At 41.1% G+C, this 27656-nt stretch overlaps 1 protein-coding gene across 1 annotated transcript; it reads left to right on the forward strand.

The window, feature by feature from the left end:
• On the forward strand, positions 1–27620 carry snx17 (sorting nexin 17). Its single transcript, XM_080047366.1, has 15 exons — positions 1–740; positions 4564–4638; positions 6447–6564; positions 8129–8193; positions 9776–9886; positions 11881–11971; positions 15006–15093; positions 18312–18381; positions 20450–20542; positions 20733–20936; positions 23563–23691; positions 24159–24236; positions 24464–24538; positions 25334–25375; positions 25516–27620. The coding sequence occupies exons 1-15, from the start codon at positions 681–683 to the stop codon at positions 25633–25635; spliced, it is 1419 nt and encodes a 472-aa protein (XP_079903492.1). The 5' UTR covers positions 1–680; the 3' UTR covers positions 25636–27620.
• The last annotated feature ends 36 nt before the right edge of the window (positions 27621–27656 follow it).

Consider the following 27656-nt stretch of genomic DNA (forward strand, 5'->3'; position numbering starts at 1 on the left):
GCTTTGACGTCTCTGGTACTTGTTCCTTCTCTGCCGTTTCTACCACATTTTTTATCCATGACTCTCCGCCGTACAAATTGTATCTTCAACAAATAAAGGCGCGAGGGAGGGGGAAACTAACAAGCAACACCACAACAAGTGCAACTGTCTCCCCTCTCGTAAGGGCTTTTTGACCAACAGCTCTGCGACGCTGTGTTGTTCGCAGGAACCAACTGCACCTTTTCTCCTGGAACTTCATCGGGTTACGCGGAGGAGCAGTTACCTGCGTACTTTGAAACTCGTCCTCGACAGTAGGTGGCTTTAAGTTATCACAAAAGTGTTAAAAAAAGGACATTTTAACGCCAGTAGTGAAGGTGTAATTAGTTAACACTTGCAACATGGCTGCTGCTGCTGCTGCGGGCTCGGCGGTTAGAAAAGTTTGACACCGACGTGGGAGAAGTTTGACGCCAATGTTAGCTGGTGCGTGAGTTGTTGGCCCGGATCAAAAAGTCGTCGGGAGGACCCCACAAACCAGTGGATGAACCTTGTGAGAGCCTCCTCCTTCTGCTGCTGCTCCTCTGTAGTCACCGCCGACAGTCACTGCAGTGGACTTTGTTGGGGGGAAAAAACTCTAGTGTCTTCTCCATCGAAAGCTGTGCTGGCTTGCATCTAAGCAGCAGACATTGTCAAACTAACAAAAAATGCATTTCTCCATACCCGAAACGGAGGTCCGCTCTGGAGAAAATGGATCAACCTATGTGGTGAGTCAGGTCATTGTCTCTGTGTATTTGTTTTCTTTTCACTCAACATGTTCCCTAAGGTCTACGCTGGTAAATGATCTGATTTGCATGAGCAGTGATGAATTGCCATAGGGCAAATACAATGCCTCGTGCAATAAGAAAAGCATGAAGCCATACACTCACTTATTTTTTCTCATGTCCAGTATTCGTGTTTCATAGGGAAACTGTCTACAGGGGTGATGGAAATGTAATTAGATAATTAAAACATAAGGAAGTTGAGTCAAAGTGTTTTTTTAACCTTCAATACATCCTGCTAAGACAAGGCTATTGAGAGAAATGTAATCATGACTCAACATTATGTGTGGCAATGAACCATCAGGCTAGATGTTGTAATGTCACCTCAAAATGTTGCATTGTCTTAAGTTGGCACCACTTTGGCATGTTGTCATTTGCTGTCAAAAGCACCTGAAGAGACTTGAGTAGTGGCTTATGGTTGTGGCCCAGTTGTGGTTCCTTACCTCAGGCAACAACATGTGCTCTTTTTTTTAAAAGCTTTGAGTCAGCAGCACTTCAATTCCTTTCTGAGATGTGAAGTCTGCCACCATGGTATCACAATGTTACCTTGCTATTTATAGGCAAACAGCCTACAGTCAGCCTTGTTTGTTTTAGCTATTGAGTCAAGTCCTCCCAATTAACAAAATATAGTGTCTTTGACAGCAAATGAAGAGAAGCAATCATTTGTGTAGCCATCCTCTTACTTGATTTTCATACAGCAGGTTCCCATAGCTTAACTGTGTTTATTTTTATTTTCTGTTTTTCGCATTGTCTATTAAAAGCAAAAAGTTTCTTATGCACCATGAATTTCCATTGCGTAGTTTGGTCAAAGACAGCTCTGCCATAGTGATGCATCATAGACGTACACAATCGTTGCTCTATAAGTTAGATAATAGCATAATACTATAATAACACAATAAACTTGATTTGTATACCACCTTTCATACAAGTGCTTTACAATGATAAAATATAATTTGCTGTGAGCAGTGGCATTGGTATGAATGCGTGTTCATAAAAACATGACCATGAACGCAAGCTGTTACAATGCTAGGCAACAGCTTGGGTTCAACTTTATTTCCCGTTCAATTACGGGATTACATTTTTATTTTATTTTTTCATTGCAAACGGATTAAGAATCAGATTTCTGGAGGAATGCAGTTACTCTCACATTCACCAGATGCTTTGAAATAACGTCTGCAACATATGATTTCCATGTGACATCACACCGGCTGTTCTCAATGTCGCACACCTGTGACTATTTTCCATCGTGACTCCCCTATGCTTCAAAAGAGGAGAAAAACACATGTTTAGAATTGAATAAGCTTGTTCATATTCAAATGTCAGTGAGTTCAGTGTACCTGCTGCCTCAAGAAGTCCAAAATTACCTTTGGATACAGACTAGGTAATAACCTTTTTCTGTAGAAGCAGTGAATACAGTATTACATTAGCAGGGATTTGATTTTAATGTCATGCCATTTAATGTAGTTTTCCATCCACAATATTCTACAAACGCTTTACCGACTGTTTTTAAAGTCAACACGTGTCTAAGTTGAGCGTTTCAGGTGCCATCTCTGACACGTTGTTTTTTTGCCCGTTCTGCAGTGCTAGCAGCTTTAAAGCGACAGGTTTCTGCCTCTCAGCTGGCAGTCCTGTGACCTGTCATTGTGACCTTCCTGTGACCAGCCCACAGGAAGGGACTTTGCTTGATTACAATGCGAAGAGATGGGCTGTGTACCTTGGAACCAGTAGGCCACAGAATCTGCTGAGTTTGCACAGAGCTTTTTAACAATAACAAGGGGCCACAGTTTTTTTTTTTATATATATAGCATGATTCTTCCTGTACAAGCACAGACAAATCACACTTCCTCATGTCTGGTCGACTTGTATATTCCTCGTGTGTGTGTGTGTGTGTTGTGTGTGTGTGTGTAATCTTTTGGGCTTCTGTTATTCATGGTGACTCATTTACTTTGGACAAGGAACAGGTTAGGGGATTAGATATTAGCAAGTTCATCTCTTCAAAGTTTATAAAGCCATATATAAGTTGTACAAACGTAGATACAAAAAGAGGATTCTTAAAATGTGATCAAATGTGCAACTTCCTTTTGAGAATTCCTCATTCTACACTTACGTAATATGTGAATGAAAGCATAAATGTGCATATCACAAGCAGGTGCAGCATTTCATTAAAGATAGCCAATTACATTTTTTAAATTGAAAAACAAATGTATTTAAGTAGACAATGTTTTTCCCCCCGGTTGGATTTACATCGGGTCAAAAACATTTCAATTATAGTTTTGAATCCCAGTCGGATCTTCATTGAGTCGATACAGCAAATACCTGACTGAGATAAAAAAGAAATAAAGGGGTATTTAAAATAGCAATAAATCAGTGGCTATATTCAAAGGAATTCCACCTTTTGAAATGTCCCCGAATTAAACCGCTTACTGTTCACAAAAAACAGTGAGGGTAATTTTCTTTGCCAAGACATTTTGCGTACTCATTCCTCCTTCCTGTCTGTACTACTGCCTACACACACGCACACACACACTCTTTCTCTTTTTAGTTCATGTTTTGGCCTTCCTCCAAATACAAGTATTGGTTGGTGTTCTTATTGATCGGTAGTGTAGGTCAGCAACAGCATGTGCAATAGTGTGGTCGGGAGTCTTCAAACTATTGATTTTTTTGGACAGATAACCCACAATGTTGACTATAAATAATCATTTAGCAAGAAGGGGAAGGGAATTGAAACGCTGACCATTTTTTCTTTGACACCCAAATGGGCGCACACTTCCTGTCATCCACAGCCCCAGCTGAGCACCGCCCAGGGGAAGCTGACATTTCTTAGCATAGTGAAGGTACAAGAATTGACGTAAAAAATAAGCAATATATTTTAAGTTTCTTCAGAGGTGGTAGAACTGTTCTAGGCCATTTAAATTTTTTCCCCCCCATTAAAAAATGTCCAGAGATAGGGTACTTGTGACGAGCGTTGTAAGGAAAGGTGATCTATCATCTTCATATATAGATTTTCTTTTTTTATGAGAAAGGACAGCAACTTCAAATTGTTTAAATCACAATATGAATCAAATCTTTAGCAGTTTTTGGCCCCGAGGGATCATCAACAGATTCTGTGGTGGAAAAGTTTCTGTGTCATGTTTTTGAGGCATTCTCTCTAAAAATGAAGACAGCTTTAGTGTTTAAAGTGGCAGGCTTGACTGGTGGTTAAACAGAATTGTGGTATCTTGTGAAAAACATGACATTCTTTCACAGTTCAACAGTGCTATTCTGTAAGCAAGCCTGTGTTTTTAACCAAACTTAAAAGATTTTTTTTTCTTCTAATTTTGCCCGAAGGCACAACTAAAGTATTTTGTTTTTATTCTTGTGGTTTGGTATCATTCCCGACGCTTAATGAGTCTGACATGAAAAATAGATTTTACTTTCTGAGACTGGCTCTAAAAATGATGGAAAGTAGATATTTGGATTGTTCAAAACTCAAAATGGATTTGTTTTTTGTGGAGGAGTATCCAGTGATGGCTCACAAACAGGTTTCCGAGAAATAATTTTGAAAAATCCTCATGGGATTCTTCATTTACTGATTTTTTTTTTAACCCTCTGCATAATGCAAGAGTAGAGTCTGTTGTGATTTAAAAGCATGTAACAGCTTTTGTTTTTCTACTTTTGGAAATCAGTCCGGTTCACACTTCAGGATGTAAACACTGTCTGTCACTATAGGTCACCATCTCTATATTTACACAGTCCTTCTCCTCACATTTGAATTTGCTCTTCCCCACAGGCCTACAACATTCACGTCAATGGCGTGCTGCACTGTCGGGTACGCTACAGTCAACTTCTTGGCCTCCACGAACAGGTACGTTTTCATTGGTCAGAATACCTCCATTGCTGTCAGCTGGCTGAACGCTGTTTAAATGCCACCACATCAACCCAGTGTGACCTTTCCTTGGTCTTTGTGTGGTACAATCGATTCATCGGTCCTCCCCGTCACTTTGAATCACTACCACCATGGTGGTTTGAAGTCTTGCGCTGCTATCCCTCCCAGAGTGTAAACCAATGCGTGTAAATAGCGGGATTGTGGAGGAGGCTGGAGGGGGTGGGCGACGTGGAAGGAATGTTCTTGGCCTTTCTCTCACTTCACCTGCTGGGAAAAGAAACTTAATCTGAAAAAGAAATGTTGTCGGAAAGTGTTGAGTTGCCATGTCCTGAGCATTTACTGCTCTGTGCCTCAGTGAAGCTTTTAACAGCTATTTCTTAGAGCCGTTATCTGGCAATTAGCGTATTCAGCATCGACTTGTTTTTCTGTAGAGCTGTGGATGAAAATGACCTGACAAATTGAAAGTGGTTAACAACATACATTTTCCTTGGGAAATGCATTATAGATGCGTTGTCTGATTTTTTTTTTAGTAGACTGTTTTGAGTTTTTTGTGCTATAGAATGTACACCAAGCTATATAGCAGGCTTCCATAAGTGGCCGGTCTCCTGTTTGCACACATTAATAAATAAGCAAGCAAGGGCCGAACTTTTGCTATCTCCGTCCTCAAATCTGTGTGTTCCAGCCTGACGGTAGCTGTTGCCTGGCAACAGGGTGTGGGTAAGACACACTTGAATCTTTAAGAACCAACCCCTCAGGGCTTCTCGTAGCGTACGCATGACCCCAAAACACTGCGGTGATTGCGGGGCACACACTCTACCCTGTTATTGCAGAGAAAATCTGAACGTTAATTGTTCCTCTTGTTTTCTCTTTTGTGAGGGTTTGTTACAAGATTATGCTCCTGCTAGATCCAGATTATGTCTACACAGCCAACCCTGAAAACAGGGAAGAAAATGCATGAGCTCATATTTATTTCAGATCTTGCGGACTGATGCAAGTGTAACCTTTTGAGGCTATGAGAGCTGCTTTGTATGTGTGAGCAGCACTGGCTCCGATGTAGAGCAAATACCAAAGGGCAGCGTGAGCGTGGAGGTGAAAATCACCTCATCCCTCAATCTCCCTCTCCTTCCCTCTGAGGCCAACCTCCATCACGCCATATGTGCAGAGCCTGAGTCTTTCATAATGAGAAAGAAATGTGTCTGTGAATTCCTAAAGATGAGTGTGATGTACATCCTTCGCCTGCAGCAACAAACAGGTTAGAATGAAAGCACATTAGAATCATTAGAATGTCTGATTGCTTTTAGCTCTGCGAGAGCTTAGCTTAAGACTTCCACGGTTCAAAGCCACCAGCCCTCGGAGGAGAAATAATGGAAAGAAATGAGTCAAGAAGCTGGAAGACAAAGTAAACTTGGAATGACTAGACATTCAGGGTTCCAGATGTTTCTCTGTGTGTGTTATGCACGGAAACTCCACCAATGGAGTCGTTGAAGCAGGGGCTTAAAATAAACCTGTGATTCATCTCAAAGTACGGCATGAACGTACCTCTCAGAAAAAAAATGAAACCTAGAACTCTTTCATTTACGAGGCTGCTACTCAGCTCTGGAGTTAATTGCTTTAGGCATCTGAACTTCTACATCTGGTTTCACAGATGTTCTAAATTTGAATTAACATAATTTTTTTACTCGACCATCTAACTTTTCTCAAATTCCTCAAGAGAAGAGACATACTGGATGATGTACAGTCGGCTATCATGCAACCTCACCTTCACAGCTGGTGTTTTGTACCAACAGATAAAGAAAGAGTATGGCAGCAACATGGTGCCTGTTTTCCCTCCAAAGAAGATCTTCACACTGACTCCTGCTGAGGTCGAGCAGAGACGAGAACAGCTGGAGAAATACATGCAGGCTGGTAAGTTATTCATGCCGAATGGACTTTTCACAGATGGCTTGTATTGCGTTTCACTTCATTGCTGGGTGAATTTCAAATTTCAGCTACAGTGTGGATGTTTTTGTCAGGTACCATTTTTTAGAATTTCCGCACTCACATCCATGACTATTATCTTTCTCCTTTTTAAGCTTTGGGGAGTTTTTCTTTTATGCTTTGAAAGGGGAATAACAGCAGCCTTTCCAACACACTGAGGCAGACTTTGTCTTTTTGAAGCAGTGAAATGTTGCTGCAGAAAACACAATTTGCTTCAAATATGTGTTTTCTCCCCTACAGTCCACAAGAATGAATTTGCTTTTGTGTCTGCTGGGAGCCACAGCCACTTAAAAGCATAAAAGTCTTTCGCTAAAGAGCTGTGAGGATCGGAGCAGGGAGTGAGCTGGGACACTGAGCCAAGGAAGCCTCACTAGACCCAGTTGTGCTGACACACCTGATGAAAAATCTCTAGTCACGATTTCCGACCGTAGAGGGTTTAGTGATGGTGTGCCTACTCTATATACACACAAAAAAACTGAATGCTATGAAGAATAGTTCCTACTTCTTCGTTGTTTACAGCAGCAGAGTCACACTGATTTATTTTTTATTTTTTCATAAACATGCCGTCGCTAAACCTTTCCTTTTTCTTCACCTAACATTTTTCAAGAACCAGGTTGGGAGCTTCACAGCGCAGTCTGGGAGGTTTTCAGCATATTGCCCAAATTTTGTAAACAGGTCAAGGGTGAACTTTTCTTTGCAAAACACACATAAATAAGTGGAACTGGCAGCGTCGCAGAGGGTTTGTTTTAAACCTCTCAAGCCCTGGCAGTTACAGCTGAACAAGGAAGCGTTGTTCAAGTGTGTATTTGCTCATAGTCTGGGAGCATACGTGCACAGGGTGTTCTTGGCTACAAGTTCACTTTGGTTACATCATGACTTTTTCTACATAGTTATGGAAAATGAGCTGCCACAAACGCAATCTGCTCTGACACAGATGGCGCAGAACTTTTGACATTTTGTCAAGGGGTTGGACAACGCTGCATTAGGACAATAGAGAGAGACACTTTCTTTTTCGCAGTTAATTAAATACACTGCTCTGCAACGGAAGAATGCCTCAATTGAAAACCGAAGATATGAGCAAGAGGTTGTTAATCTTGTCTGATATTTACCAAAACTGGGGCCAGCATTATGATAAAACTGGTGTGTAATCATTTGAAGCTAATCGAGCATATGCCAGATAAAAAGTCAATGCGTTTTTTACGTTTCTTAAAGGCCTCCTTTCATGATGTGCCATTTTTTTTTATTTGAAGTTATCGCAGGTCAAAGCCCTATCATAGGAACACTATTACATTGCATGGTAAGGGGAGGAACTAGACGAATTGGGAAGGTTTGTGTTGACATACCATCCAGTAAAAGACTGTTGACTAATAATCGCTGAGTTACCAAAACACATAAGTTTATTGACTTCCCCTGCTCTTCCATTTGACTGTAAAAGGGAAACATGACTTAGACTGTATTCATGTAAACATTTCGGTTTCTTTCTTGTTCACAGTGCGTCAGGATCCCTTACTTGGAGCCAGTGAGATGTTCAACAGCTTCTTAAGGAAAGCACAGCAGGTTGGTAGATCATTTTTCCTATTTGTTGTACCTGCATTAGTACCTGCATGTTTTCTGTTGCGCTGGGGGCAGTAACTACTGCATGGTTAGTAATTACTTTTGGCAGTGTGGTGGAGTGGAGTAGCATGCATTGCACTCTTATCTTGGCCGAGACAATGACTTATTCAGACCAGGTAGCCAGGTGGATTCGTCATCGTTCAAGCTGCGGCCTAGCGTTTGCGTTCGGGGAAGGCTGTAAATCCTATAACCTTCACGGACAGATTCATCCGTCGGCAGCCACGTCACACAGCCGTTCTGCTTCCCCTCCTCTGTCTTCCTCTCCTGCGTTTCTCTCTCTCCCCTCCCCCCTACAGCAGTGTCTTGTGCACTGCAAAGGGACAGCAGGTGCAGAATAGGAGATGAGTTACCACCCGGCGTTGTCATGTCATCTGCACCTTTAGTGTCAGGGCCGTACGCACAGAGCAGCCCCCCTCCTCCCCTCCTCCCCCCCCCCTGCTGAGGGAGCATGGGAAATCACAGAGGGTTTAGCAGATGTGGTGAGAGACAGTAGGAGAAGTCAGGGTTATCCAGTTCAGGATTCCATACTTATTATTCCATACTTAATAGGTCTCTTTTGAGAATGACACCCTGTCTCTAAATGAGATAACCTGTATAAATAAAGGTTAAATGAAAAAATGTCATCAAAATAACCTCAGAAGGTTTTTATTTAGATATTTAAAATATCCACAGGTTTTGGCAGTTTATTTTTATATTTTTCTTTATTTTCATAGATTGTGTCTGTTTTTTTGTTTGTTTCCTTAATTTGTTGTGTGAGCAGAGAGCGTTGAAATAAATGAATGAGACTCGCACTGAAACAGTTTGTCAATTATAAAATTAATTGGTTGACAGAAAATGAATATGCAACGATTTTGATAATGGTTTCCTCATTTTGACTGACTCGATGAATCCAATTATTAATGGATTAATAAATTAGCTCCAATCCCGGGTTCTTCAAGGAGCAGAATATACGGGTAATTGCACATGGCTAGCGTTTTATTATGGCTATCTCTTATGTGAAGGAATAGACATTTAATTCATATTTCATATTTCCATGCAGCACTTTTTCTTGTCTAGTGATTTATGATTGGTTTTGCCTTCAAAACAAGGGGGTGGGGGCATGTCATAGTAATATATTATCAGGATGTTATCATGGAAAAATTGACTTTCGGTGAAAACAATTTTTAGTCCAATCTCGCCCAGAGGATCGATGCAGCTCCACTCAGAGAATCTTTTTTTAGTGTCAAAGTAGATTCATTGGATCGTAGTGCCAGAGGAATTCCATTCCATTTTATTTTCCCTGGTGTGATTTTTAAAGCCCTTTTTTTTTTTTTTTTTTTTTTTTTTTTTTTAACTGCTGCAACTATGGAAATTGTAGTTCATATTTTTTAGTTTGTTTTTATTTCCACTGGGAAATTAACTTCCTCTGTTGTTTCCCCGTGTGACTTAGGTGTGATTTTGTTGTTGACACATTGCATTCTAAACACCAAGCCAATGAAAGCTGATGGACCAGCCTGTTTTGTTGTGTTTTGTGTGGTTCCCACAGGAGACGCAGCAGATTCCCACAGAAGAAGTCTCTCTAGACATCTGCCTCTCCAACGGTCAGAAGGTTACAGTCAACATCCTGACCTCAGATCAGACAGAGGACGTCCTCGAGGTAAGCGCTGGAGTGTACTGCTCCTTCATAGAGTGCATAAACACAAAGCTCGTCCATCCAGTATGGGATGGTGATCGCAAAAAAGAAAAATATTTTTGAGGTTTGAAACAAAGAGATGGCCCCCTGTTTTGACATCTGGCTCATAGATATCCAGTACTTTTATATATTGAGAAAATTAGATACGAGATTTCCGAGAAAGCAGATTTAAACAAATGTGGCTTCCTTTCCTTGACTATATCTCAGTTCTGAAGGGACCTACTTGACACCTCAAATAACTTTTATTTTCAGTTTGATATTTTACATAGAAACCTGTATAGTTTGTTGTTTTTTCTATTCCATTTTTCAGTGTTTTTTCAGTATGTATGTTCATAAGAAATCTATAAATAAAGTAGATATATTTAATAAAAAAGAGTGCATAAACACAACCAGTATATAATTTATAGAGACTTTTACTCACACATTTGATTATACAAATTGACACATTGTGAGATGTGTTCTGGCCAGGGTGCTGAATGTTTCAGTCCACTGATTGATGGTACACCACTTGCAATATGTTGAGATTTAGTAACTCTCTCTTTAGTGCATAGAGGTAATATAATTATGTTGAATCAACATATGTTGATAATATAATATCCTTGGAGCTGGCAATATTGCTTTAGAATCTCTCAATTTTACAGGCACCACCAATAGTAACCCACATTAATTTACATTATATACACTCTTCCCCCAAAGCAAAGATCAGAGGGCTTTATGGGAAAATAATTAAGCATGTGTTTTCATTTATAGGTCAGGTAGGAGACTGCTAGTGACCAAACTTTTTTTTTTATTAAGCTCATTCACTTCACCTCATGGCACATAAACACACACAGAATAAAGAACTCATCACAGTATTTGTGTCATCATAATAATGTCCTTTGGCTCCTTGCCTTGAATAATGCTGGTTAGAGAGCTCTCAAAGTGAGTACTATACCTCAGTCAGAACAAGGCTGTGTTCGTGTTTGAGCATGCGTTTGCTTAGCAATTCGTGTGACCAGGAATGACAATTTTTTTTGTCTTCAGGAATTGCACTCACATTGTAGCATTTGTGTGCTTTTGCAGTTAAAGGGCAGGACTTAAAAATGCAGGTCTGAGAAGCGTTATGGTAGCACTGGACAGATCTGCAAAACAATGCTGATTTCACAACCAAACATCAACACACTTAACCAAGGAAAGTCAGTCGAGTTTGTGTTTTATCATTCCAAAATGTTAGTTTGGTATAGTCTGCCAACCGAAGCGCTTTCATCTCTTTTGAATTAAAAGGAGTTGATATTAATCATACTGAAGGATGCAACACAGTACCTGCCAAATCATCCTCCATTTCAAATCTGTCATTTAAAAGTTGCTTTTATATTTGAGACGGAAAAGAATGACTTGCTTTATCGCAGTTTTCTGTCTACTGGATATCCCTATCTTTAGTAATATACTTATCTACCTTATCCTGATCAGTTATTTCTAATCCTGTCAGTCTTCAAACACGCTCATCTTGGTTTCTGGTAAACGATGGTTGCGTTCCGAATCGCATACTCTTTCTTTTTTATATTCTACATACTACATCCGACGATAAAAATAATCTAGTTAGGATGCAGTAGGCATACTATTGGGACATACTTTTCTCTCTTATGTCATCATAACATTGCGCCTTGATCTTGCCTCTTGCTTTCATATCGCATGTCGCATCCCCGTTTGTTTTCATATGGAGGCTTCGTCGATGTTACGTCACTTCACGTGCGCACTGGATTGTGGGTCAGAATTGCCCAAATAGGATGCACTTTTCAACACTAACAATCTTGGCCGCATGAAGTATGACATCCGGGTACTTCTAACCATCCTAAATCTGGCCACAAGAATCGGGACATCCTAAATCTTTTTTCTACATACTATATAGTAGAAAGTATGCGATTCGGAACGCAACCTAAGACTTGAGTAAATCTCTTCTTCTCTTCATCTCTCCACAGGCTGTTGCAACAAAGCTTGACCTTCCAGATGACCTAGTGGGATACTTCAGCCTCTTCCTCGTCCGTGAGGGGGTGGATGGAGGTTTAACATGTAAGTCTCTCAACAGAAAAAATCCCAAAAGAATCAAGAACAATGTAAAGAATGAACACTGCTGTGATCCCCCTGGTATTTTAATACAATGTATAATCTCCCATTTATATGATTGGTTATTGGTTCATAGAAATGGTAGAGAGAGAGAAAAGTAATGCAAGCTTAAGTACATCAATATATAATTCAATACAGCTGATTATTTCGAGGCCCCCTGGAATGTATTTTTCTTCAAACACTACAGCTGCAAACCATCAGATAACCAGTTTTGTTTATTGAGGCAAAATAAAAGCACACTTGGTGCTTTACTTGATAAAAGAAATAATGTAAATTTAAACAACCTTATCAGCCCAGCCAAGGACTTTTCTCAGAAAACACACAAATCCCACAGAACTTAGAGGACAAATCATTCTTACCAAACATAAAAAGGACAGAAACTAGCCGTTGGAATTAGAAGTTGCGACGCTTGTTATGTTGCATCAAGGGAATGGGAACATCCTGGCTTACCAAACCAAAGGGAATGATGTACTTTAATGTCATGCTTTTGGATTTTGGTTTACTTTTAGATTTCCCACAACGAAGCATGCAGTTAGCTCTGGTAGTCCATTAGCTCAGTTAATCCGTCTCAGTCTTTGCAGATGCACTTTAGTTTCATTAAAAAAATAAATAGTGCATGCAATGAGAGTATTTGACTTCCTACTGTATCTCCTACTGGAGCTCAAATGCATAATTCATTTATGTTGTCCTCAGAGGCTCAGTGAAGGCCGGCCTCTGTGGGTCCTTGCAGAACACTTGTGCAGCGTTTAGAGAGCAGTGAGCTTTGCACACCCAGCTCTGTGCACAGGATAACTTTGTAGTTGTGGTGTATGCTCTTAAAAAATCTGACACCTGTCTGTCCCACCCACCCCACCCCATTTCCTGTATGCACTGGGCGTGTTTGTGCCTGGAATAAAAGTGCTCAAATATGAAATAACATGAGACAAAAATGTCACAAGGATTACCACAGTGGCACATGCGTAAAGGTTGTCCTCCCAAGAATATTTCAGTTTCCAAATCCCTTTATTTCCCATTACACCACATCCCTGTTGGACCCCACCCCCTAAACCCAAAGCTTCTCTTCTCTAGTCTTCCCGCCTGCCAAATGCCCACACACCACACCTCACGCCAAATCCATTCCAGCCAGTCCTTAAAGAGTGGTGCCAGGTGAACTCAAAAGGAATGTGTAAATATTGCAGGCATGTTGTATATATTCTTGGCACAATTGTAAATGTTAGAGTCAGCGTAGTATGAAAGAGAAGGGGCCATGTGTTAAATATGACTCGACTACTAAAATAAATCTGGCGCAGCAGGCCTCAGATCAAACAGAAGTGGTGGTAGTGTTGACATAACTGGATAGCGAGAAGAATTCAATTCCTCCCTGACAGGCGGCAAGTCCCCCAGAAGTCTGCGCGTGAATCAATATTTGCTGCTAAATGTGCAAAGACAAAAAGTCAACCAGTATGTGGTTTGAAATAGCGTGCATTTTATGTTTTATGTAACATTTATGTCACACTAGGCAAGTTTGCCTGTTCTGTGCTGCAGGAAGATTCAGCACGATTCCCCCCCTCCCCCCGCTGGCCCGTGGTCACACTGCTCGTGGCCTGGGCACGATTGCACCTTGCCTACGTCACCGTGCGCGTTTAGGATTTGGAGCGTAGTCTACTTAGGCTATACGACTGTTTGTGAATATTTTCATCCGGCCCAATTTGCATCATATATTCCACTTCCACATTAGAGCAACGAGAATCCTTAAGCTATTGTTTTTTTAAAATGTGGCCTTGACGTAATAGGTCGCGGTGGACAGTCTCATATTCGTGCAGCACGCTGTTTATTATTAATATAACGGCCCGTCATCAGACCATACGTACCGGATGGTTTTATACACATCGATCGCTCTATCAAGTAATCCAAGTCAGAACTTTTTGTAGGCTATGGGCAGAGATCGTTTTTTTAAGTGTCTTTATAAAGTTTATTGTTAAACCTTAGTGTAGGCTACTGTTTCCTTATCACCGGGCCGCGGACTCCCGCTGTTGTTTTGGGTTCGTCTCAACCGCCATGCGACAGCTGAAGGGAGGAAAAAGAAAAAAAATCATCCGACGAACGCGAGTAAACACGAAAACCTTTTTGCTTTGCTTTCTGCGCTCACCTAATTAGCTCTCCCTCTTTTATTAGCCCACGCCTAGGCCTACACACACGTTAATTCTCACACATTTTATGTAGCTACAAGTCCAAGTGGTGAGCAATTCTGGTGCCGACTAGTAAGGCAGCGGACGTTAACGGACTATGCATCCTTAATAAATTCACGTCAGGAACGCCGCCTGTGCGCTTGCTTGTGCGCTTGTCATCTCATTAGCATCTGTACTTTGGCCACGGCACACCTCTCCCAAGTGTGCCGTGGCCAAGGGGCTGTTCCGTGCTGGAATACGGATGGCGTGGTCACACTAGCCAAACGTTCTAGACTTTAGTATGCAAATGAGCTTGGGTACGGGGCGGCGGCCCTAGTGTGAGTGGCCCCTAAGAATGCTCGAAAACATTTTATGCATTCACTTTGTAGTTTATTTTTTTCTAGTATTAAATTAACACACATGCATGTAGGCCTTCTTCTGTGCACAGCATATGTCACTCTAAAGGAGTGAACATACTTTTACAAACCTAATGGCAAAACAGTAGCAGCAGCGAGCACCTGGGATCTGCTTCATTGTCGTTAGTGAACCGACCCCAGTGTAACGGCTGTGGATTAGGGACAAACAGACAGACAGACGGACAGACAGACAGACAGACGGACAGACACACACACAAAGAGGCCCATCATCTTGTTTCAAATTTTAATACTTGCACGCAAATCCCTCACAGAAAGTTTTACCCTGCTGGGTTGTGTCCGCATGGAGTTCTCCCATCCCTCATTGTGTGTTAGCATCATGTCCCTGGGACTGAACTGGACCTGTGCTTGTTCCTTACTCACTCTCTCTCTCTCTGTTTTTCTATGTCTCTCTCCAAGTCGTGAGGAAGCTGCAGGAGTTTGAGCTGCCTTATGTATCCATTACCAGCTTGCAGAGCTCTGAATTTCACATACTCCTACGGAAAAGGTACCTGCCACCTGCTCGTATCATCATGCCATTTCATTCATCACGTCCTTCTCAAAGTGCTCTCCCCCACATGTAATCATAGCTGTGATTCATCTAGCCCTGTAAAGAAGCAGGCCGGGTTTTTGGGCACTGCCTGCACTTGGTGTCATTTCATTCAGTCAACCACTAATGCACTTTTGTTTCCTTCTCTCATTCTTGGTGTTGCTCCTTTTCATTCCTTATCTGCAGCGATGCACTTGTTTCCCTAATGTGTCAGAGCAACGGTTAGCCTAACCACGGGCCGCTTATCCGACTTCACGTCTTCTGCAAAGTGGCAGTTCATTTGTAAAACAGACCCGAGTCTTGTGTTTTTGTCGAGCACAGTAGTAATCGGGACTAGACAGGTGGTGCGTTTGGTTGCCACCACGCCAAGGTTTAGACATTGACAGGATTTCGGTGTCGGGAAAGAAATGGACATGATCAAATTACTTTTATTAAACCAAATATTGCAAATGTTACAATACTGTCCATTTTAACTGACAATACTTACAACAGCTCAGCAGACTTTTCAACAAACTGATATCAGCCCAGTATCTTTAACTGGTCATGGTGTAATTTTAAACATGAATCAGAACTGAGTCAACATGAAAAAGAACATATGTTATGTAGATATGATGACTTTTATCTTGATACTGATTTAAGGTTGTGTTGTTCAGCCCTACTTTATACGTCCCTTCTGCTGTTTGTAGCATCTTCAGCTATGAATGACGAATCACTGGGAACCAACTCCCTGTAATTAGACACGTCATTTAGGTCGTCTCTAAACAATATTTATTTTCAACAGCTAATATGTTCTGTTAAAAGACTTGACGTAAAGCAAGCTTGAAGAAAAAGGAACGGCCTCAATTAATTCCCATGAAAATTTAACCAACCAACCAAGTCTCTGTTAAAATATTGCTCTTTCAGCTGAAATCTGAACATTTGAATATTGTAATGAAAAAGGTCTGTATTTCTTGAGGACTGTTGTGCTGGAAGTGTTTACACTCGGTGTTTTTCACAGGTAGGGATTTTATTTGAAGGCGGCTGGCGCTGCAGTGAGGAGGAGGAAGAGGAGGAGGAGGAGGAGGGTGGGTGGCTCCACCAAAAAAGTGTGAATGTTTCAAACTAAAATGCGAGGATACATGACAACAAAACCTCAGAATAAAACAGTAACTGAACTGCCCCTCCAGTGGCGGAGCTGACGGGGGGTTTACTATTCCCTTTGGCTTCACAGAAAAAAATGGTTAATTTATCTTATTTAAAAACAGTCTAAAGTCATTGATTAAAAATGGATGGAGGTCAGGGCTGCTTTTTTGCAGGGAAATGAGCATCCGTCACCAAGAGCTCCATGTCACATAGTCTTCCTGGGTGGGCCACGCAAACATATTTCATGCCTGGAAAAAAAACTGATTTATTCCCCCGTCCCCCGGTCAAGCCTGAAGTGAGCGACTGCTCCCCATTTCCACAGAACATTTTTCTGCTTCCTTGTGTGCCTGTTCTTTCGTCACCCTGCCTCCCGTTGACTTGCGGTACACAGGATGTTTACTTTTCTTTCTGCCTCAAGGAAAGTCTTAGTCCTCCTGACCTAGTTTCTCTGTGGAGTGTAGAGCAGCCACGGGAAGAATGAATGTAGAACTAACAAGTGGAGGTGGAGGAAAAACAGACCCCCCAGTGTATGCGATCCAGGGGAGGACCAGGTCAGAATGAATGGGAAAAAAAGCTCATTTTATGTCTTAAAAAATATGTGTGCTAAAAATGGAGCAAACTCTGCCTCTGTCCAGTGAAAACATTGAGTTTTCATAATGTCAACCCTATCCCCCAAAGCATTTATGAAATTGAATAGGAATATGAAAACTGTTAGTTTTTTTTTTGCAGGTCAGCGGCAACATGCACTTATACTGTATATTTTTTTTAAATGCAGGAGTGTGGCTAATAATAGACATTTTCTGTCTGTATATGCATTAGGAGAATTCTAAAGACCGTATTTCTCTACAGGGGCTTTCAGTGCACTTTTTATTTGAACTGCAACAGCAAAATAAAAGAACTCATCTCACTCACTCACTCACTCACTCACTCACTCACTCACTCACTCACTCACTCACTCACTCACTCACTCACTCACTCACTCACTCACCCACTCACCCACCCACCCTCCTATTGATTCCACAACTTGTACTTGCTTATTCCTCCTCCTCCCCTCCTCTCTCTGTCTCTTAATATATTCCTCTCCCTGGTTACATGCCTTGAATTTCTGATGTGGCCTGGCACCGGCTTCACATCTGCTTGAACAACTTCTCCATAATTACAACATGTTGAATTTCACACCTGTAGTGAAGCGTTGCGATACCTGAGATTTGAGCAATAGTGGAAGAAAACCAGGTACCAAACCAGAGTTGGTTAAATAAAGACAGTTCACATCCAGGGGCTTAAAGATGAACACATTGGAAGTGAAATATCTTTCACTTTGAGTTGACTATGCCGTTAAATATATGCCCCTGGCATCCAACAGATCTCTATGCCCCAGAGGTATCATTACTAGCCTCCAATACAGCTTCCAGCATTGCCTTTAGTAATGCTGTACCTTCTCACTCACATTCAGCACACCAGCTGTCCTTCAACCTCTACAGGAAATAACCCTGGATGAATGCTTACACTGCTGTCTCGTCGACACCCAGTCTCTCTCATTTCACAGATTTGACAAAGTGTCCATTCAGGTCTATATTTACCATCACTGTATCAAAGCGGATTGTCCAGTGGCCAGTTTCCGGACAGCTTTGGGATCCTATCCCTATTGTCCAAAGAAATAAAAACTATGTATCTCCTTATTTGTTGATTTCTATTTTAACAGCTTAACTGAACTTTTCTTTCCTGAGTTGAGACCATAATAATACTTCTTAAAGTAAGTAAACCATTTAAACTCAAAGTGCATTTTCTCAACGATGGAAACAAACCGTTTTCTTTCAACTCTTGAAAAGTTGTTAGTTTTTTTAGTTGCGTTGTTTTTACTGGACAGCGATGTTCCGTAGTGTTGCTTTGTATGCAGACAGTCATAAGAGATTATAGATACTTTGTGCCAAATGTGTGCTCGGGGCTTTCTAAATCTCAAACAAATTGTAACAAAGCCACTTTGTTAATCCTTATCAGTGTTTGGATATACTTGACTGACAGAAGACTGACTGTGCTTGTTTTTCTTTCTGCAGCTACTGGGACATGGCGTACGATAGTGACGTCATGGACAACAGAGTGGGCCTGAATTTACTATATGCCCAGGTAAGAGGTCTAATTTTTATAAATCAAATCTCAGTATTGGCAGTACATAAAATGCTTAAACTGTAGTTTTATTTATAGCTGCAAGAGTGATCCTAAATAAACCTTTTTAGTTAAATTCACATTGAGATGTGGAGCCAAACAGTAAATCCAACTCAGACATGGTTGTGTCTGTTTACCTCCTGCGTCTGCTGTGTTTTATTGAGCTCACCTGAGGGGTATACTACGAAGCGAGATTAAGGGCTGAGCGAGGTCTGTTGAGTCTAAAGCCAGAGTTTTCAGTATCACGAAAGGTGGCTCTCTTTTTACCTGGCTAGATCACCGTGGTAACAGAGGCTGCAGGGCTAACCTGCTCAGACCAGTTTTTGTTTCAGAGTTTGAGCTTAAATTCGGCTCTTAGAGCGCTGCCATTTAAGGAAACTACACATTTTGAAATCCCGCGGACCTGACTATATTGTCTGAGCGATACTTCTTACTGAGTAAACTGGTTAAATCAGTAAACTTATTGATCAGTAAGTTAATGAACGAAACGAAGCCGTGACATAAGGCTTACAGCAGAGTGAACTGTAACATCGCGCTGCGGCTTTTTGCCACATGCATACAGTTATTGATGCAGAAAATGTTAAATGGCCTAGACCTACTGTATGCAGCGCTACTCTGCTCTCATCTCAAATGGTTTTACCTGGCGATCTACACACACTGGCTCTTAATAAAGTGTTCTATAAAATCACAGTTTGCAACATTATTTCACTGTAGGTTTCTTTCTTTTCATCAGTAGCGATTACAGTTGGGACGTGACAGGTGACAGCTGTCACAGTTCGGACATCGCTGCAGACTCGCAGGTTAAGCTTCTCACAGTAGATTCATATTTGTCCGGAAAATACAGACTACATGTTTTTTAATGTAGGCCTATTGGTATTTGTAAGATTCAAATAAAAGGCTAATAGTCTAAATCATTATGATGTGGACCAAAACTAAAGTGATTTTCCATAGGCTATTCATTTGGGGACAGTGTCAGACTCAAATTACATTCTTAAGTGTGGGACTATAGGCGTAGTGCTAAAAATATAGCAAAGTAGCCTATATATATTAGGCTAAATGTTATAGTGTTTAAATCCGAGTTCAACGTTTCATTCTTTTATAATGTCACGTTACGCACTGCGAGAACGATCGGCAAGATAAATAAATCATGTCCATGCTGGCAGCATTCCACTCTCCTTAGCCTATTTGCAGTAAGAGTTTTTTTCGGCTCTCTGATTTCTGCTGTAATAATTCAGACTGACAAACTCTTCCTCTTGAATGAAGTTGGCGACACACTTTTGTTTTACTCAGCTGCTCACAATCAGTCCGTTTGTGTAAAGTTAGCGGCACAAGATCATTCCATTTTGTGCGGATACAGAGTCAAATGACGGGTCAAACGCCCCCTTTCATGGGGACGCGCACAGAGCCTGAAGCCGAAACCCTCGTTCAACATAAGAGGTTGATAACTTCCTTCGTGATACCGCTTAGCTCTGAGCGAGGGTATGTGTCATGTTGAACCAGATCAAGAAAAGAGAGCCGGGCTCTGTTGAGTTTGTTTCGTAATATACCCCCCTGGTGCCTCGAATCAACAAAACTAGATTACGCACTGCGTTGGGCCTCCAAATGCCTTTGTCCATCCCCTGGGTTTCTTCCATTATCGGAAAAGTGATGTCGGATTGTTTTGACTTTGCCACACCTTGACTCCTGTTCCTCTGTGATCCCATTAGTAGCAGATTCAATTTTGCAGCGACAACAGTGATGTTTTATATCAAGCATTTTTTTTTGGCTGCAATGGAGATTAAAAACAGGAACTGCTGAGTGTAGCTTCTGTGTAACAGGGTATGAAAAAAAGGACTCAAAGAAAGCTAAATAGTGTTTTCAAAGCATGTGCATGTTTCTCTGTAATTCTTTGCTGACCCGCACTGTTTACATGAAAGGCTTAAGGGCTGTGATTTTCACTCACATGTACCAAACACAAAGGAACTGCCTCATTTTGGCGTCTGTGCAGAAAGAACTTTTATTTCATTTTTTTTATCTTTTGCTTCACCAGACAGTGGCTGACATTGAGCGGGGCTGGATACTGGTCAACAAGGACCAACACAGGCAGCTGAAATCACTACAGGAGAAAGGCTCCAAGAAAGAAGTAAGTAAGCAAGGGCATCGCAGATAGTACTGCCTCTAGTGCATTCTGTGACGCTATTAACATAGTTTTCCCCCATGATATGAATTTTTAATAACACCAATGCAGTAGAGATTTTTTTTTTTAATTCTCCATGGATAAGGCAAAGACAAATGTTTTAGAAAAATGTCATGCTTTTTCTCCACCCCACCAGTTCATCCACCTAGGTCAGACCCTCAAGTATTACGGCTATATCAAGTTTGACCCTTGCATCACCGACTTCCCCGAGAAAGGCTGCCAGGTGATAGTCAGTGCCGGAAACAACGAGCTCAACTTCCACGTCAAGCTGCCCAACGAGCAGATGAAGGAAGGAAGCTTTAAGGTCACGCGCATGAGGTGTTGGCGAGTCACGTCTTCTGTGAGTGTTTTTATTTTTTAAGTTACCGTTATTCCACCACCAATCAACACTTCTAGCATCGAAAAAAGGAAAACAGTGGCACAGAAACACATAGATTTGAATGAGTAGAATCACAAGTGTCTCTGTGTTTGGGCGTGAGGGATGAAGAATGAGTGAATTCACCTTCAAGCATGGCTGTGTCTCTCTGTAGCCCTGAAACAATAATAAATTGGAATCCCTCCATCTTATTAGACTGAGCTGGCAGCGTGGAGATGCAGCAGCTCAAAACACAACAACAACAATTGGCTCTTGTGTACAACAAACCCCCCTCTCACCGCTGCACCAGAAAACAAACGTCTGCCAAGCATTAGTTTCTTTACACCTCCCGCTCGCTGAAAGTGCTGACCTCCAAGCCATTCGTCTCCATGAGTCCAATTACACGAAGAAGCAACCCACACAAGGATAGTGCTGTATTGATCCATCAGCCTCACACACACACACCAGCATCTGTTTATTCAAACTGATAATTGTCTATTGGTGAGAAGGGAATTTGGAGACATGCAGTTAGAAGATGCTACTACAGCGCCTGCTCTGTATACAATCCACAGAGTACAGTGCAAACAGCTCCACTTACATAGAGAGAAATGAATGGACTTTTAAAGAAATGAAAGACAGAGCAAAAGGTGTGGTGAAGGTTTCATGTTTGACACATGAGGCCTCTGTCTCCTAGTAACTGCATTCTTCAGCAAACTTAAGATGCTGTCATCTGTCAGCAGCAGACCAAGATTGATTGATTGCGCCTGCTTACAGTCATTTGGATTGACGGTAATTAATCATTACAGTATGTTGCCAGAGGGGAAAAGAAGGAACAGAACATATTTTCCTATTTTTTCATTCTTTTAAAGGAAACGTTGCAGGCAGGAGACACAAGCAAAACAATGTTCCTATCAAACTGTTAAGATGAAAAACAAATGGAAAAAAAACAACATTGAATAAATTACTTTTAAAGGTACATTCCACCAATTTTAGACCTAGATTTCAAGTCTTTTATTCATGGCGAGTGCTACTCTGTCTGTATAAAAATGGCACTATAACATATCTTGTAGTTCTGGATGAGTTCTTTTAAGTCGGTTAAGGACACTGCGGTATATCTTGACTCAGCGCTTGGTCGAATTTCAAATTTCATCCGGAAAAACATAAACAAACAAATAGCAGCATGTGGGCGTAATTATGTGTGTCAGAACTTTTTGTTTTGATTCTTCTCTAATGAGTCCCACAACTTTGTGGAAGTGCCATACTAAATCACTGGAGTAACCCGAGGTCCTTTGACAAATTGACAGGCTAAATTTAACTCCCTGATTGCGGCGGCATTTTAGTTCATTTGAAACTATAGCTGGCAAGAAATCCACAACAAAATCGTTGTCAGAAGAATGAAAAAAAAAAAAAAAAACTCCTCACAATCAGCATACATGCAAACACAGTTTGTATGTACTGCTTTGTGGCTGCATTATTTTAAGCTTTCGTCTTTTTGAAAAGAGAGGGCTCGACCATCTATTTTCACTTGTGAATTGCTGAGAAAAGATTACATACACAGCTCTACCCACATTCTTTCAGATAGCATTTTCAAAGATGAAGATACAGACGCAATACCTCATTTAAATGGACATGGAGGGGGGGGAAACAGTTTAATCTTAAATTGTGTTACTGTTTCGAGCAGCGCACACATTTTTTGAATCACAGAAGTTTTTGCGATTCTCAAAGTGAATCTCCACATCAGACCTGGACACATGGCAACACGGCTAAAATTTAAAATGCATCTCTTGGCTTGTCTCAATCACAGACTGAGCCCCCAAAACACTGTCCAGCATGGTTGTTCATTCCTGAGCTTTTCCTCGGAGGTCAAAGTCATTTTAATGAGCCCTTTCCTTTCCAACAAACTTCAAAACATCTCCTTCCTGGCAACGCTGCAACCCCCCTCGTAGTCTTATTTTTGAATTGCAATGCGGAAGAACATGTATAAACAGTAAGCATGTGTGTAAGACTTTTTTTTTCTGAATTTCCTCTTTGTGTTATCTGTGTGTGTGTGTGTGTGTGGTTAGCCAGGGAGGTGCAGCTAGTTCCTGGCCCATAGTCCCAGAGAAGAGCACTGGCTCTATTAATGAGGAATGAAGGCTAGTATAGTCTTTCAGGAGAGCTGAATGTGTGTCTGTCAGCGTCACGTATTTCTCGAAGGCATTTGAAAATTCTGTATTCGCACACATTTCCTCTTCTTTGCACCTTGTGTTATATTAGCATGTGTCTTCTTGAGATTCGGCTGCCTGCCGTTGGTGATGCAGCAGCTCACGAATGCCAGGATAGGAAATGCTTTTCTGCTGCTTACATGACCCCCTCTGGTCATAGAGTTGAATAGCAAGCTGCTCCTCGACTTAAGAATTCCAGTTGGATGTTGGTTGGGTTAATATGGAAATCTGGTTCAGACCCCTCAAAACACAACAAGACAAAACACAACTTGGAATTCTGAGAGAGGGAAAAAGTCCACAATAGAGTAAAGATCAATCAGTAGTGGTTGAACGTAACGGTACGTGTGGTGTGTTGTACGGTTAGATTGAAGATGATAATCTCCATGTTTCCGTCCCGACTTCTGCAGCAAGTCCCGGTCGCTAATGGTACCACCAATCCCTGCAGCTCGTCCAAAAGTGATGTCAAGCTGGAGCTGGCCTTTGAGTATCTGATGAGCAAGGACCGCCTCCAGTGGGTCACCATCACCAGTCAACAGGTAACAAAGGGACACAGGGTCAATGTGGGGGCAGAGAGCATTAAAGGTGCACAATGTAACTTTGGGTGTGTCAGAGAATTGAACATTTTCTAAGGTATATTCTCATAGCTTAATAAACAAGTTTGCCTCACAGTTAAAATGGGATCCCTGGAACACTGTTTAAAGTTAGAAAGCTACCTGAAAAGTTACTGATTAACTGTTGTTGTTTACAGCAGCAAGGCCCACAGTTTTTGTAACAAACACATGCTAGTCTTACGTTTGGTTCCAGGTGCCTCGAAGTAAATTTGTCTTGATTTGTGATGATGATTAAAAATCACCTTTTTAAGCAATTGCTGTGATTATAACGGGTAAAGCATCTTGTCCCTGCAAAAGCTCTTCACTCCAACTACTTGCAGAAACGCTGTTTAAAAAAAACAATATTGAATGGTGTTTACCCCGTTTTCTTGACTATCAGTGTGTGATTTCAGGCTATCATGATGAGTATCTGCCTTCAGTCTATGGTGGACGAATTAATGGTGAAGAAGTCAGGCGGCAGCATAAAAAAGGTTTGTGTTAAAAAAAAATCCAATGCTTCATAAGATTTTCATACTGATATAAGTAGAGGTTATTAACTTGTTTTTCTTTTTCTTTTGGTGATTATGGAGCTAATATGTCATTGGGTTGCACTGGGAACAAATGTTAATGCAAAGAAAACACAAATTGAAGGATTGATTTTTTGATACCATTTATTGTGTTCTTCACATCTTCTGCTTGTCATGTGTCACCTTTTTAGATGCTGAGGAAACGACAAAACGGCTCCATTCACCGACCAGACAGTCAGCAAGCTGTGAAATCTCCCCCTCTACTGGTGAGAAATGGGATAGCACACCTTAAAGCAGCTCTGAGTAACATTTAAATGTCTTTTAAACAGCCTCATGTTTCCTCTCATAATCATAAATTACCTTTAACAGCAAACAAGACCATCAGTGCAAAGAAAGACGTTTTTATATAGTTTTTATTACTGCGTTTAGTCTGGTCGCACACCCAGTCCGATTTTCGGTTCACGCGTGCATGCTCTATGGTCACATATCCATATTGGTCGCAGATTTCAGTGTGGCGCAGCAAAAAGCCTACTAAAACAAAGTTTACTTTGCCTCACCAGCATCATCAGATAACCATTATTCATCTGAAATAGTCATTATTTACAACAACATAACACATAACCTCATTGTGATCCATACTAACTGCCGTCTCTCGTTCATTCGCTTTGTGTGAGGACACGGAATCTTTCAGCTCCGTGAGAGGTGACACTGCATCAAGTCATTGCAATCAGGTGTGTGTAGCACTTACTGGCATTAGTTGATGCTGTGTCACTAACCACTCTCACAGAGCCGAAAAGAGTCCGGTGCCCTCACACTTTTAACACACGGACATGCACTATATTGCTTCCTGATCATTTGAATCTTGCACACCCGGCACAAGCTAGAAAACAGCTTCACGACAGCTGGCGTCGTAAAAATACTACCGCTTTTGTCCAAAGGTGACGGCAACGTGCAATGTTACTCGTAGTAGCTTTAAGTTTGGAATTTGGTTTTGAATTGATTTTGTAGATTTCAGACACAGTATAATTTAACCTTTTTTTGTGTGCCTGTTTTGGCTGCAGGACTCCCCTGACCCGAACCGTGAACAAATCGTCAAACTCTCAGTGAGTATATGTTGGACTTTAAACATTTACTATTGTGAGGTATGGTGTTTCAAAAATGGAATATGTGAAAGATGGGGTTCGAATAATGTATCAATATGTCAGTTGGGCGTTGACAAAATGCTATCGATGATTCCATTTAGACCAAGCTGAGCTCGGTGTCCCTCCGAGGGATAAGCGCCTCCAACTCAGCCAATGATATCAGCGGCAACGATTTCCATGGCAACTATGCTTTCGAGGGAATCGGGGACGATGACCTGTGACCGCTGATTGGCCCCCCGCTCCCCTCTTCATTCCACTGTCAACCAATGGGACGACACAGATTTCAAGCCGAGCTGAGCCGAGTTGAGTGGACCACACACACGTGTCCAGTTCTGCAAGATTGTAGCTTCTTCCTGGAGAAATCGCTGCCTTAAGCTCTTGTTTAATCTTTTGACAGTCTTCTCTCTCTTTAGACTGTAAAAAGCTCTCAGCTTGCCTTGTATTTTTAAGTTTCAATCATCATATTCAATCGAAACTGTATCTCCTGTGTTATCAAACTTGTGGCAACATACAGAAAATAGCATGTACGGCTACAGGTACTCAAATTGGGATGCTCTCCATCTTCGGGTTCCATTCACATGGACTACTCCCTGGTCAACAATATACGTGAAGTTCTATAATGCAGTTAAATTCCTGAGGTACAAAGTAAATTAATATATTTTAAAACAACATGAACACCTGCTAGATCCTGGATTCTTCCCTCAGCAGTTGCATGTTCCTTCCCGGAGACCAGAGAGCCAAATCTTTAGTAGACCTGGCACTAGTGATAATACAGCAGATCTGGAAGTGGTGTTCTTTTTTTTTCAGAAATGCTGCAGAGTCCAGTGAATGTCTTGAAATTAAAACTGTAAACTATTCAGAGCAACTGCTTACTTATATGGCTGATCAATGTTTAGCTCGGCTATATACCAAAATGTCATGTTTTTTTTATATGGTTAGGTTGCGCATGTGCCAAGTCAGTAAATATCTTTGTGAGATAGCAGTGGTGTTTTTAAGCTTAAGTTTGTGGCACAGTCACTCATCCTGCCTTCACAAATAGTCTGATGCCTTAATTTGACTTTTTTTCAAGACATTGAGAATATGGAATAAACGTTTTGCGTCAGCCGGTGTCACCTAGAATCTTGCAGAACTTAAATGGAAGGTTGATTCGGCCGAGCTGCTTGCACTTGCCGAACCCATGGTTTTTGCACAGTATTACAGGTGGAGATGAATGTTTGAGTGGAAAGCTTGAGCATGTCTTTTTAAAGTTGTATGGAGATTTCCTTTCCCCCTCCTGAGGGGCTCTGTAATTCCATCTATGTTTCAAGGTTTCTCATAAATGCCAAATTATAGTTTACTAAAGCATTTTGCACAAAAACATAACAAATTAAGACAATGTCACTTTTTATATTATGTACATGCAATTAAGTATTCTGAACATTTACTAATATCTTTTTATCATCAATAGCTTATTGTAATCAAATAGATCAATGTATTCTAAGCTGTATAGAACACACATTTTAAATGAACTAACATTTATCATTGTTTACATCTGTAAAGGGGAGTAATAAGGGGAGTAAATTAGTCTAAATGGAAATGGTGTTTACAAAATCTTGCATCCTGTTCTTTTTGAATGGGTCATTGCGTTGTTGGGGGGCATTCTTTGGGGCTTCAGTTCATTGTAATTTGTATGTACATTGTGCCAATCATCTCAGAGGATTTAGTTGAAAAGGCGCTCTGGTGAAGTGGCTAATGTGATCACGTTTGCTGGAATGAACAAAGTTTGTGAAGAGCAAGCAACAAAATGAACATATCCTCCCTCCGTTTTATAAGACATTTCATTCCATTTGTATTGCTGTCGGCATCTGTCGGCATGTTTTTAAAGCTTCTCAATGTAAATCGATGCCAACCTTGCCAACCTATCAACAGCTTTACTATTAACTGGTAGCCACAACTGTAAACAAATTGTTCTCAATGTCAATGTTCTTTCACTGCTGTGCTTCTCCTGTTGTATTTCACAATAGAGCGATGTTGACACTACCATTTATTTGTACCCCCACACCCCCCCCCCCCCAAGTTCCAGCGTGTTGATAAATGTATAGGTGCCAAATTACTCTAAAGTGCATTCATCATCAGCATTGCTTTTTCAGAAAGAATTTCAAATTTCATGATTGTATCGACTCGATTCATTCCACTACTCTTCATTTTAGATTTTAGTGGTGATATCAGCCACAACTGTCATGATGCTAAAATAAAACTCTGA

The sequence above is a fragment of the Ammodytes marinus genome, assembly GCF_949987685.1.
Source record: "Ammodytes marinus genome assembly, chromosome: 19".
Lineage (NCBI taxonomy): Eukaryota > Metazoa > Chordata > Actinopteri > Uranoscopiformes > Ammodytidae > Ammodytes > Ammodytes marinus.